The 15247-nt window shown below is 38.3% G+C and overlaps 1 protein-coding gene across 2 annotated transcripts in view; it reads right to left on the minus strand.

Moving 5' to 3' along the window:
- LOC131243727 (E3 ubiquitin-protein ligase PRT6-like) overlaps positions 1-15247 on the minus strand; it is a 50173-nt gene that overhangs the window by 19930 nt on the left and 14996 nt on the right. For both annotated transcript variants that reach the window (XM_058243256.1, XM_058243257.1), the window contains exons 3-6: positions 12109-13340; positions 11836-11976; positions 934-1177; positions 60-848 (exon numbers count right to left, since the gene is read on the minus strand). In XM_058243256.1, the coding sequence (XP_058099239.1) occupies positions 60-848; positions 934-1177; positions 11836-11976; positions 12109-13340 (2406 nt within the window). The remainder of the gene's footprint in view (positions 1-59; positions 849-933; positions 1178-11835; positions 11977-12108; positions 13341-15247) is intronic.

Consider the following 15247-nt stretch of genomic DNA (forward strand, 5'->3'; position numbering starts at 1 on the left):
GGTATCTTGAATGCAGTAATGGAATGACACAAAAGAAAAAGATGAAAATAACATCTCACCAAAATAGCAGCCTGCCGCTCTCGAACCTTAGCCTTTCGCCCCATGGCATCAGAAGAGGTTGCTGAGATCTGTATACTGCTACTAGAAGTGTCTTGTGACAAGCAATTGATCACATCAGGGGAAAGTCTTTGCAGTTCAGCCATGCACCCAGCATTAAGCTCAGCTAGCTTCTTCAATATATTTTCAATCAAAGAAGAGAAGTTGCACTGGCTTGCATCCACAAGGATGTGTTCACTTTCTTTCCTATATTTCCCCATCAATGAAACCAGAAGTGTAATCATGCTTTGATGCTTCCATGAAGCAGGCCCACTAGTTGATCCCACATCAATTTCTTCACACGCATATGCTAGTACAGGAAATGAACCTTCCACAGCACATGAAGTACTCATGCCTGGATGGTCACTTGAACACGACATGTCAACATTACCACCACATTTACTCATAGAGACCTGTTTATCCACGCAACAGATATCTAGAGCTAATGAAAGCAAGTGCAATGCTGTCAGGAGAACTCCATCTGGAGCACGTGATACAGATGAGTTATCAGTGAAAACAGCATAAAATAGCACTGTCCGAACAATCTTGAGTACAGCCTTTGATGTAGCTATATTAGAAATAGTACTCAAGGGATAAAAAATCTTTGTCCATTGAGGCAACTGAATGGTCAAAGCAGAAACCTTGCAGAACCGTAGATATCTTTCTTCTGCGACTTGTAAATCCCTCGAGTTCCATCGAGGGTGATACAGGTCCAATTCTTTCCAGTATGATTTGCGCAATGAATATTTGCCCTGAAATGCAGAAAAAGATAAGGAAACCAAAATACTTGGCTGATCATTCTAACATGCTAGTAGACATTTGAATATGCATCCAAACCTGCTTCATGCCAGATGGATTGGAATATACTGCGACTGTGTCCACCGTCTTCTGAAGCTGATCGCTATTGGAAAGATCATGGGGAAGAGCTCTCACCAGCTCACTATGAGTAGCATCTCCAATGGCTAGCTTATACACTAACTCTCTCCTTAAATTTTCAGTTGCAGAAAACCCAGAAAATCGCCGCTCTTTGACTATCTGTATGATGAGAGTAAGCATTTCCTGCACTAAAACTGGTTCATACCTGAAAACCGAATGTTCTTTGGTAAAGCATTTAAGTTTTCCAACTGGATTGCCCTTGTAGATGCAAACATTATGCAACCAGAGCAATAAAATTTTCTCTGGCAGTAAATGAATACAGGGAAAGCAGATGATCTCCATTCCAAGAAAAAACAAGAAAAGAAGAATATCAAGCTCCGAATCCCTCTATATGCAATTGAGTCGAAGAAAGCAAAAAAATATCAAGAAAGACGAAAGTATCTCCTTCCATTGGCTAAATACTTGGTAAAATGTTGAATGATGCTTAAAAGAGAAATACATTAGTATATCATAAGAACTATACATGTATATGAATGTTTGGAATTTGTTTCAAGAGAAAAGATTGCCAAGCCAACAGGTATTCACCAATTTCAAAAAGTAAGAACACCTGACTACAATCACATGCAGCAGAAATTAGACTACAGCATATGAGGAAACAGTCCGAGTCAGAACCCAGCAGGAAGATAGGTGCTTCAAGACATCGGTGAATAAAGCACTTGAGAAATGATAGGAATGTCCAAAGAATAAACCATGCAAAAAACATTGCAATGCTCCGAAACGGTAGCAATGCAAGATTAAGCCCAAGAAACTACATAAGATCTCCTAAGAATCTTTAATTGCTAGTTGCTTTAGATCTTATGAATCATACTGCACACTTCAGCATTTCAGCAATGATTACCAATAATCATTCTATTGTACTTGTACTTCCAAAAACCACACAGTTCAGAAACAACCTGTCCACGATTCTTCCAAATCCCTTCATCCTTTTTTTGTGGGTTTTTCCAAACATAGAAACCCCATCTATAAACAAAACCATGTCGCCCTATTTTTCCAGTTTTCTCCCCCAATTTCAATTGTACAAAAAGGATCCTTGTTACTCCTCCAGTGGATTGGTGAAGTGCTCCCTACTCCCTTGCACTCTTTCTTCTAACTCTTTGTTATCATGGCACTTTATGGGGATCCTTTTGTCCAGGGGAGGAGGCAACTCACTTTCCATAGTACCAGTGAGAAATTACATACTTGGTTTTTCTTTTCTGCAGTGAGATCCACATTGATTTCACAATTTTTCTTGTGACATTTGAGTTCTTTATTTTTTTTGTCAAGACAAACTATTTGGTCCATCTCCTTTGCAACAGATAATTACCAAGCCTATTGTTAGAATAAGGTTAAAGATCTGAAACACTATGATAGTTAACAAATGCATCTAGAAAAGATGCAGTCACGCATCAGGCAACAATACTCTTCATTCCAAACACTTCATGTTGCTAGTAAACTTGCTCCTAAAAAGGTTCTTCTTAAAAAAATAAGTAAATTAATAAATCCCCTAGAAAAGGATGAATTCACACATCCGTCACCAATGTGAGCTGCTCTTACCACTCCAAGCATTGATGGTAGCCTATAGCCTATGAAGATGTATGCTGAGTTCAGAATGTGCCAACAAAAATAAATAAATCTGCGGCCATTTCAAACAATGCACAATCACAAAGTATGTATCAGCCACTCTTTAGCACCAACAAACACCCAAAACAATGTAATTCCATTAAGCAAGAAGGATTTTTATTTTTTATTTTTTTGAACATTGTAATTTTATTAAAGCAGGATGCAGCCAACGTATACAAGAAAACAAAAGAAACACAAAAAGGAAAATTACATCTCTTACCACCTGAGCGGAAAATGGGCAATAACCTTTAATGCAACCTCCCATTCCATTACATGCCTTTTAGCCCTACTGAAAACCTCCAAGACCCGCCCCACTCGATTCTTGAAGCATCAATTATTCCTTTCAAGCCATAAGAACCGCATACCCGCCACTAAACATAAATGCCAAACTTTTTTCCCTATCTTTCCTAAGCCTCCTCAATGCCACATCAAGAAGAATTGATCAAAAGACCTCAGCCAAACCCATGCAATTCCGAACAGTGTGAAGAAATATTCCCACATCATTTTCGCGAACGAGCAATGATCAGAAGATTATCGACCGTTAACACCTTGTTGCAACCCACAAGCCAAGCAAAAGCAACAACCTTTAGAGGAGCACCATAATGCCAGACATAAGTAGACTGACTGGCCTTGGCACACAATCCTTCGTCACTAAGCATAGTGAAGAATGATTTAACTGTGAATTTACTAGATTTCTCTGAGGGCCAAAGCAACAAATCTGAATCCGATAGCACAGGATGCACTTTGGATGGAAGCTTCAACAATGAGACCAATTCCTCAGCCTCAGCACCATATAAATTTCTTCTACATGGCGAGGCCCAAATAACCATTTCCCCTTGTATATTGAAGCAACAGGCAACCAAAACATTCGCCTCTATCAAGAGCCTTATTAGATGAGGGAAGACCCTCACACAATTTTTGCTCCCTCCCCAAATATCCTCCCAAAACCTTATCTTCAAACCATTACCCAAAAAGAAGCTTACCCCTTCCCACACCTTACTCTTTATCGAAGCCACCGATTTCCAAACATAAGATGCCCTATACAATGATAAGGCTTGTGTCCACCAATCCCTTTCATCCACCCCATACTTCCTACCCACCACCTCTCTCTACAAACTACCCTCTCCCACCCCAAATCTCCATACTCATTTCCTTGGCAACGCTAAATTCATAACTCCCAAGCTTCTTAAACCGACTCCCCCCCTTGATCCCATGGCTCACAAACATCCTCCCACTTCATAAGATAAAACCTATTCTTTTCTTCCGCTCCCTTCCATAGAAAATCCCGCCTAATTTTGTTCCAATTTAGCCAACATCGGTTTCGGGCATTTAAAGGCAGACATGTAGTAGATTAGAAGATTTGACGTATCCGCCTTGATTAGAGTTAGCCTCCCTCCCAACGATAGACTCCTCTTCCATTGTGATAGCTTCCTTTCATCTCTCTCCATGACTTTATCCCATAAATGTTTAGGTGGCTTTCCTAAACATTAGGGGAGACCAAGATAAGTGGACGAAAAATATCATTCCCTACACCCAAATATACAGGCAAATGAAGCCACCTCCTCCCTATAAATACTAACCTCCAGTAGCTTGCTCTTGCCAATATTAACCTTCAAACCCGAGCCACTCCAAAGCATACTATAATCATGCAAAAATTGTCCACCAATGATTCATCTACCTCACGTAACAGAAGGGTATCATCCGCATACTGTAAACGGTATATACGAAATTCTGAATTATCAACTCTAAAACCTTTCACAAGACCCACAGCTGCACCTCTATCAATCATTCTGCTAAAAGCATCCATCACCACGACAAACAAATAAGGAGACAACTGATCCCCTTAATGTAATCCTCGTAAAGAAGGGAACCATTCAAAGAGCCATTAAGGTTCAACTCTAAAACCCTTCACAAGACCCACAGTTGCACCTCAATCAATCATTCTGCTAAAAGCGTCCATCACCACGAGAAACAAATAAGGAGACAATGGATCCCCTTAATGTAATTCTCGTAAAGAAGGGAAAAAACCGTTCGAAGAGCCATTAAAGTTCAAAATCCTTTCAGCTTTCCATACCTTCTTTTTTTTGGAATTAATGCAATAAACACCGCACCCAACTTCGGAGATAGAGATCCCTTATCATAGAACTCATTTATATACCCCCATCTCATCACCCTTTACAAGCTCCCAAATTTTTTAACAGCTAGTTGAATGGAAATTTTGGATATATATATATATATATATATATATATATATATATATATATATATATATATATATATATATATATATATATATATATATATAAAAATTAAAAATGATTTTTATTTTTCAAAAATTGACAAGAGCTTAACAAATCAGTAGATCTACTCTCATACATACTTGATTTCATGTTTGGAGTGCAAATTGCAAGCAATTTGGGAGAAATAGGGAAAATTTTCGAAATTTCCTCAAATTTCCCCCAAATCAGACCACCTACACTCAAATTTCAAAATTAAAGTGTAGGTGATCATCATTTCATCAAATATTCCTAAATATTTTGAAATTAGTCTCAATTGACAGCTGGTTGAACGAATTTCAAAATAAAAATTAAAAAATTAAAAAAACAAAAAAAATTAAAAAACATAGAGAACAAAAAGAACCAATGGATATCTAAATCAAATCTCTAACTCCATGATTTTTCATGGAACACATGAAGAACCAATGAATTCATAATAATTTGACACTGATTTAACATAATTTCAACAAGGAAAAATGGGTCTAAAATTAAAAGTGCTCGCAGAATCAAACGTGTGGGATATGTCGGCACTACCTATGCATTTTGTATCGCATGAGTGGGATAGAAGATATATCAACCGATATCGTCGATATTTAAAACACTTGGGATATCTACAATGGACCCCATATGTCCACGATGAGTAGGGGCGATAATGGGCTAGGTTTGGGTCAGTACAAGCATGGTATTCAAAAACAATTATGCAACAACCATAATGATCGTTACATAACTATAATGGTGGGAGCCGTTACGCGATATGGGTTGTAACACAAGTTCTTAAGGGGAAAAAAACAACCCGTAATGGGCCCATAATGGTTTGATATAGGGCTGATACATTTTCTTCCTTGGTAAAATAAAAAATAAAAATTCGACCATTACATGTTACGTGACCCCATCGTAATGGCCATAAGATTGGTCGCGGTGTTTTAAATAGCGGTAGCGTGTTGCGTAGCGTTCAACCCTCTGTAGCGTGTAGCATAAGCTACACAATACTTCTATTTATATATATATATATATAGAGAGAGAGAGAGAGAGAGAGTAAGAAAAAAGAAAAATATATAAATGTCACATTCCTCAGAAATCAATATCTCATATTCTCAATTGATATAGTCTCTAGACTCTAGTGTCTAAAGGTCATCTACATCTAATAGATCATCATCGTCATCGTCATCCTCATTCACCTCATCACCAGGTCTAGGCCTTTCATCTTCAGCATCAGCATCTACATCTACATGTACATCATCCACACCATGAAGAATCATTCATATATCTCCTTCTTCTCTTATAGGAGTAAGAAATCTTCCCATAGGACCACCTACACATTTAAATATATCAAGAGAGAGAGAGAGAGAGAGATTCATTGGTCTTTTACTTTCTTTGTTAAAAATGTTCATGTAATTTAGTCTATAACTATAAACACTTACTTAAATTAGTTGCCTTCCTTTTGTTTGAGGAAGGTGGGGGGCAAACTCCTTCAAAAATATTAGATGTTGATGGTGCATTGCTGTCAGCTGGATCATCAAACTCCAGAATAGTTGTAATGGCACTAATATCAAAGGCCATATTTTAATCTTCGAGACATGATGGATCAGTTAGGAGAACAAGGTCTTCTTTCTCAGCAATCCATTCATCATCTGAAGCAATACGGTCCACCAATATTGAATCCATTGCCACCCTTCTCTTCATGCTTCTTTCTCTCAATTTCATATTATACATCACATATACTAGAGAGTTGAGCTTTTGTTGCTCTAGCCGATTTATCTTCTTTGTGTGGATCTGATCGTATGATGATCTATGTCAGGCAATTATCAAACACTTGCTAATCTACTAAATAAAAATTAGCCAATTTATAATATTGAATGGTACAAAAGTCACCTGCTCAAAAGTACTCCAATTTCTCTCACAGCCAGAAGCACTGCATGTGAGGCTTAAAACTCGTATTGCAAACTTCATAAGTTGTGGAGTTCTATCTCCAAAGTGTTCCCACCAATCAGCTACACAAATTAGTTATAATTTATAAATTAATGAAATACTTTCACCAATTATAAAAATATAATTTACATAAAAATAAAAATATCAAAATATAAAATTATAAATTACCTGGGGAACGCTTTGTCATGGTTTTAAGTGCAAGGCGAGAGCCAAAATCCCCTCCTCTTCTCATATTCATCCAACTGAATATCAACATCAGCATGCTTCTTCATGGGGGATCATCCTATCCATGCACTCCAACAACCCCCTTTTTATCTCAGGGTGTGTAGAGTACTTATCTGAGTACCGTATTTGAGGATTCAAATAGTACCCGGCTGCATGTAGAGGACGATGAAGCTAAGGAGTCTATCTTTCATCTATTTTGTTCTAAATTGGAACATCTCTCTTTTTTACATTATTGCAATTAAATGCAATTCATAAATGAACCTCATTGCTGGCCTCTCTTCCAAATCTACTTCTCTTAAAACGCTTACCAAAGGCATGGTGCTCTTAACACATAAGGCAACATTCGGCCAAAACTTCTGATCAAACATTATAATAGCTCGTACCTTTATTCCTTCAAGGTTTTTAGCCCAAGAACATGAGCACCATTGTTCCGATGCGAACATGGCTATAAGACCATTCTTTTGCTTATAAATACTTTGGAGGGTGAGGTATAATGTTGCAAAGCGTGTCACTACTGTGTCACTGTTGGCCGTAGAAGCTCATTATTATTCGTGAAGCTTCTCATCATGCTCAATACAATTCCATGCCCATAAATAAACTTGGTCATTGTCCTTGCCTTTTCAAGCATTTCATAATACATTTTCATTTTTCCGATATCCTCCAACATTAGATCTATGCAGTGTGCAGCACACAGAGTCCAATATATCCTTTTCCTCCTATCCATCAACTTCTTCCCAGCACTCACATAGCTTGAATGGTTATTCGTGATAACCTAGACCACATTTTCTTCCCCAATTTCTTTCACAATTTCATCAAGATATTTAAATAACAAATTTTCATCTTTTATTAAATCTGAAGCATCAATAGACTAGTAAAACATTGTTCCGATTGGAGAATTAATCAAAAAGTTAATGATGCTTCTATTCTTTCCATCCGTCCAACCATCAAATTGAACATCCATAAGTTTTCTAGAAATCTTTGTATGCTTTCATTAGACTATCAGTATTAGCAACCTCCTCTTTTAGAATCCATGTTCTCAACTCATACATAGATGGTGGCTTCAATCCCGGTCTAAACTTTCCAATAGCCTCTCACAATGCTGAAAAGTACGGGCTATTACACAGGTTGAATGACAAAGCATTCCCCAAAAAAAATCTTCCAATCACCCTGCATACTTCTTTTCTTTCTTCCTTCTTCCACCTTGAATTCAATGTGGATTGACGTTGCTCACTGCTAACGAATTGATCCATAGGACCCCTTACTCTTGTCATTGGTTGATTACCAGGAGATCCACTACCAATTTAGTTGCCAATGAAAGCATCATTACCCACACTAACGCTATCACTTGCAGAACCGGAAAGATATGTCGGTCCCCCCTCCCAATATCTTGAAACACATCATTTCTTTTATTTTTTCCGTTATGATATTCCTTTAAAGCCTTTCCACACTCCTCCTTGGCTTCTTCCGTCACTTTTGGGCACGGTTTTATCCCATTGTGGGTTCTGACCAAATGATTCTTTAGGCGAGTCACGCCTCCCGTACACCTTTGACCACAAAATTTGCATTGCACATAATTTCTTTGAGATTGTCCAAGCGGTTTATCATCCACATATTTCCTTTTAAAATCTCTCTTTTTCTTAAAACATTCTTCTCTCTTTAGTTCACTACTTTAAAAAAAAAAAAAAAACACGTCACAAACAAATCAGTGAATCACAAAGATCAACATTAACTGTGAAAAAACCATCATGTTAGTGGGCCATGCCATACACACACCACAATGGACCCCATGCATGTGCGCTATGCCATACACACACCACAGTGGACCCCACGCATGTGGGCTATGCCATACACACACCACAGTGGACCCCACGCATGTGGGACATAGCCACGCATGTGGGCCATGGCATAAAACACCACAGAAGACCCCACACATGTGGGTCGTGGCATAGAACACCATAGTGGACCCCACGCATGTGTCCCACGTGATGGTTGGATGGGTCAAATCCATGCCATACACACCACAGTCCCCATACATGAGAATTGACCTCCTAAAAGGGAAAAAAAGTGAAAAAATAACCACAACTTTTCAGCATAAATAAAAAGAAAACTCATTAGCAATGATTAAAAGGCCAAAACATACCTTAAATAGAGATTTAATTAACCGAAAATGGATTTTTAGGAACTACATGTCCACGCGGCTGCGAAAGAGGGAAACATGATTTCTCCCTTGTTTGGGCTTCAATGCTCCTGAAAATCCAGCAAGAAGATACTCTTATAGGTCCAATTGAAGGCCAAAATTCCGATCTTCAAGGGGCCTTTTGATAGATTGGAATCAAAGCTTCAAAATGGTAGCAACTGCGGCTACTGCAGCACTGAGATAGGGCAGTTCGAAGGCCCTATTTCGATGGTCTTGAGTTATAAATAAATAAATAAACTCTTATAATATGAGTCTCCCGCCATCTACTCAAAGGGAAAAAGTCTCAGCCACCACTATTTTAAAACAAATTTTTAACTAACATAATAAAATAGAACTTTTATTTTAAAAATCATACCATAGTCCTGAGGTGTACGCGATGTACGCTACACGCTACCTATGTATAGCGTACGCTACGACCCTTGTAGCGTATGCTACTACGGATATACGCTATTTCATACACTACGTAGCGTTTTTTGTACGCTATGCTACATAGCATACGCTACACGCTACGCTACAGCATTATTCAATACATTGATTGGTCATTATGGCAACTGCTACCATTATTAAATACCTTGAATATTGGGGTACCCATACACATACCTCCCAATGGGTACCACACCCATACGCATGCCCAGGATCAATGCATTGGATTATCTAAGTGTCCCAATGCAACTTGGATCACTATAACTTGTAACGCTCTAAAAGCATTGGAGCATCTCTCATTTCAATTGAATGGATCATTGAGTATACATGCAAATGTATAATATATAACACAATTGGGTTATGGACATTGTTCAAATTATCTCCGATATTATCTCTATCTCTAGCTCAGTGATACCAATAACACTGGTAGCAATACTGATAACACTGGTAGAAATTCTAGGTGTTGGTGATGTAACACAAATGCATCGATATTGCCAACATTTTCGACCGTGTAAATTCCAGGTGTCGCTTGTATTGCCAATGTATCAATATCACCCAATGTATAGCTAATATTTCTGACTAGGCATATTCCAAGTGTTGCTTGTATCGCTAGTGTATCAGCAATATTTCGATGTTATCGCAAAAAATCTGTTTGTTAAAAAAAAAAAAAAAAAATCATTTCAAAGTTTTTTATGAGCACATGGTTGCATGCAGTTTTCAATTTGTAGATGATAATATTGATAATATCGCAATATTATCATTATCACAACATGGGCGATATCGAGACCACAATATTTCATTTTCTTTCTAGTTGTCGATGATTTCTCGGCAAAATATTGTGTGTTGTCTCTATTCTGAAGTATCAATGAATGTTTGGATGGAAGGTTGGATGGATAGATGGGATGGATGAGATGGTTGAACTAATTTCTTACAACAACACATGCTTTTAGGCCCCATTAAATGGAAACTTATTATGCATGCATTCTTTTTGTAAAATTTTAATTCCCAAATATGCAAATATGTGTATTTTAACTTCTCCTGAAGTTTCATTGAAAATTTCTACCATTTTCCCATGTTTCCCTACTGTTTCTACATTTCCAGTTATTGGCAATATTATGGGCGATACGATATTGTTTCCATATCCTTGGCCAATGAAACTTGTAGCGATACCGATACTACGAACACTGGTTATGGATGGTTTCCGGTATTTATACCCTCACTTAGCCCAATTATTAATCGAGCTCAATTTAACACCCAAACCTGCACCCCACCATTTAGCTATACCCATACCCAGCTTATGTTGGGCTGGGCTCAAGTACTCATCGGGCATTCCCGGCCCATTCCCACCCCTAAGTATGTGTACTTGCCATGTTGTTAGGTCAAAAATTAGGTTGAAAGAGATTTTCACACTCATGTGATGTGGCATCAACAAACATGGAAGAATGACTTCAATAGGAAAAACACACCAAAATAGCAAACAAGGCAAAACACTTACATAAAAACTTTCGAAACGTCTTTTCCTATGTAAACAGATGCACATGGAAATAATTTACAGCGTAAAGCAATTGCGTATGCAAACGTTGTGCAGACAAGCGAGCCCTTTGATGGCAATCAAACAGAAAATTTCATTAATTTAATTTCATAACTAGCTGATGGGTAGATATTTAAGGAACAGTCAAAAAGAAAACTCTCAGTGGTCCAAATTCAATATCCAAGTGTTTATTAATAAGAGGTTGTGATAGTTGAATAAATCTAGATTTCACATAATGATTCATATAAAGTGGATCACATGACATGGGTTGGTTTGATTGAGTTAATGTATGCCACTTATACAATTTCATAGTGTGTTAGGTATCAACCATCACACTACGCAAGTGTATCAAATCGTTCTGACCTTTCGCAACCTCTCCCTCCCTCCCTCCCTCCCTCCACTCATCACACCATGCAAGCGCATCAAAATCACTCCCACCTTTTCTAACCCTCTCTCTCCCTACCTCCCTCCCTCTCCACAAGTGCAATATAGGGATAGACTATAGAAAGCACATGTATGAACTCCCAGAAAGGTATCACGGATCCATGCACTAAAAAGCATATACGCAATAAAAGCAGGAGACCAATGCTTTCAACAATATATCAAAGAGACAAGACACGTACTTGTCAGACAGCTCAAGATTTAGAGAATGGTAGTTTAACAGCCCAAATCTTTCTTGAATCCTCTCAACAAATAAATCTGGGGGAGCTAAAGCAGCACAGCATTGCAACAGAAATAGATCAAACTCTAACCCCTGTTGCCACCTGAACAAAAGAACCAAACAAAGAAAATCACCCAGAAGATCAACTCCCTCTTTCATGAGAACAGTTAATAAAAAATTATTATCAGCACCTCGTTGGTATTAAAATGTCTAGTTGAAGACATCATTAGCTTACCATCGAACAGAACGATAACACTCAAAACTCAATATGGCAGCATCACCATTCTTTCTCCACATGCCAGCACGCACCTCAGCATAAAATACTCTCAGCTGCAGGGGATGCTCCATCACAAAGGCACAAAACCCATGTGGATGGCAACCTCCTAGAACCTGCGAAAAGAAATCTGAATAACATCCAGATGAAGGGATTCCGGACACAGCATTCACAATCTCTAGCAATCCAGATTCACCATAACATATATTCAGAGCTTTTTGCAACAATAGTGAGAGTAATCGATGTAAAGGAAGATGGAAAGATATATCCTGTGAACTGACATCATATACCATTTCTGGCCAAACTTTTAAATTCAATACACAAAGGCCATCTAATTCGACGACACCACCTGCTTCCTGGCCACTTATATCAAAATCTCCAGCTGTACAGGCATGTTCAGATTCCATGTCAGGGACCGTTGTGTTACTAATATGTCCTCCTACTACACGCCCTTCATCCTCCATGTTAGCAACCATATGAAATTCATGACAGACCGGTGAATAAGGATCAAGACTCCTATCAAGTTCCCTCGGCCCGACTTCAGTTATAACAGCCTCAGAACAAGATGATGTTGGGTAAATATTTCTTCTCTTCCTGATCTTAGATAACGATTGCCTCAAGGTTGATGTAGTTTTAGCAGCACTTGGTCCCAACCAACTGTCAAGAGCTTTCAGGCTCTCAAATGTTAACCATTTTGCTGAAGATGGAATGGGAAGGCAACTTCCAGTATCAACCTTTACGTCAGTCACTTGTGAGCTGCAATCCACCAAACTACTACTCCCCATCATGCTACATACTGAGCTTTCCTGAGAAAGCCTTCCTATTTTTGCATGCCGCAAGCTATCACAGTCGTCCAAATCTTGTACACCCATGTGACAGAGAGTGCTATCCTTCGTTTCTCTGGCATCATTTATGGAAAAAGCTCCGGCAACCAACAGTGAATGGATGTTGCAAATACAGTGCCCCAAGATGAAAGGTGTATGAATAATCTCATTTTCCTCCTCCACATTAAGGCTCGTTACTCTCTTTTGGGGGTCCATGCCTTGCACAAGAGTCAAGAGTCCCATCCAAGTTCTGGCGATATCTGGCAGTTCATGAACCACATACTTGGGAACTTCAACATGGTTCATAACATATCGAATATCTTCAACTAGGCGAATAGTGGTTTCACATAGATTGGCCCATCTACTAATCTGCAACAAGGTTAAGAAACCTGAGATCAACTGTGCCACAACATGATATCAAAACAATCAGGAATTCTGTAACTAGAATTATGGAACAAAAAATGAGATGCATGTGTGAGTACGTGTGCCTGCATGCGTATGTGTGTTGTGTGCATGCGGGTGCTTCTGTGCCTATGCATGCTGTGAACACGAGTGCCCATGCATGCGTATAGTGGAGAGTGTTCAGGTGGTATACTTGAGGTTTTAGCTTTGCTCTTACCTTAGAAAGGGCAATTATGTTGTCTTACCTATATTAATAAAGCAGTGATTATGGCTGTCAACCATGGTCATCTCTTGTTCCTTCCAGAAATTTTCCGCTCTTCTTTTTTTCTTCCCCCTTTGCAACTATATGGTATTAAAGCAACTTAATACCTGCTATTCATTCTTCCTAAATGTCTGATTTTTTTCTTTAGCCTACCAAGAAATCAACTATCCTCGAAAGGCCATCTATTATCAAATTATACATGACAATATATATAACATGACCCAGAAGAAAGTAACATGGTTTGATCATTTTCTAATTGGACTAATGCAAGTCTAGGATAGATCCAGCACTTACGAGAAATAATGTGCCACCATTGAATAGTGCATTAGAATATAACAAGAACTAGATCATATATCCAAAGAATGAATTGCAAATAGTACTAAGGCTCGACAACTAAAAGGAACCAAAAGCCTAAATTAATTGAGTGAAATTCCACAATGGGTTAAAATTGCAACATCTTAAAAATCAACAGAACAAACTTCCTAACCATAGCTCCTTATGTGTGAGTTACACATTATATATACTAGGGGAAGTGGCACATGCAACTCATGTTCGGAGAGGATGGAACTGAGAAAAGTAAGAAAATCAGAAAAGGGGATTAAAAAAAACAAGAGAAATTGTAGCAAAAGTGTCGGCTACAGACAGAGACAGAGACAAGGACACTTATGTTTATAACCAGTGTTCGTAATATCGATACTATCAGCCGATATTATCGTTATTGCATGCCAGCGATACGAAACCCCTCAGAAGTCTCCTGAAATTTTTAAAAAATCTTGAAATCCCGTGTATCGTGAGATATATCGCAAAATATCGTGAGATATCGCTAATATTGACTATATATCGCACGATAATGCTTGATATTCCAGATTTTTGTGTGATTTTATACGCGATATTACAGGCAACATCTCTCATCCAGAAATTGCAATATATATAAATATATATATATATATATATATATATAGAGAGAGAGAGAGAGAGAAATATATATGGAAAAAAAATTTCTTACCTTTGTGATATGCTTGAGGTGGCTTTCAACTGGATTTGGTAGGCAGCAATCGACATCCCCGGATCATGTAACAAAAACCCTAAGACTCTTTTTTGTTTGAAGATAATTATTCTGGAAGGAAATTGTATTTCTGCCGAGGATTATGGGATTTGGGTTAGGATTTGCCAAATAAAATATCTTCGAAGAGATTTTTGGAAACTTTGGTTGGAATTTTCGATAGATTAGGGTTGCGGACTTGCGGCCGTCTTTGACGGAGAAGAGAGTCTTTCGAACTCTCTCTCTCTCGGTCTTTAAGTTGAAATCGGATAGCATACTGAGTTACTCCATACGCTCTATCGTACTGAGTAAACTCAGTTGGGCCCCCCTTGAATGTATATGGAATATCCATGCCGTCCATCCATTTTTCCATCTAATTTAAGGGGTTGATCCCAAAAATGAAGCATATCCAAAGATCAAGTGGATCGTACCACAAGAAGCAGTGGGTATAACGATTTCCACCATTGAAACCTTGCTAGGCCCCGCAGTGATGTTTATTTGTCATCCAACATGTTCATGAGATCATAAAGATATGGATGAACAGTAAACACAAATATAAGCTTGATCCAA

This window comes from Magnolia sinica, chromosome 4, assembly GCF_029962835.1.
Source record: "Magnolia sinica isolate HGM2019 chromosome 4, MsV1, whole genome shotgun sequence".
In the NCBI taxonomy this organism is placed as follows: domain Eukaryota; kingdom Viridiplantae; phylum Streptophyta; class Magnoliopsida; order Magnoliales; family Magnoliaceae; genus Magnolia; species Magnolia sinica.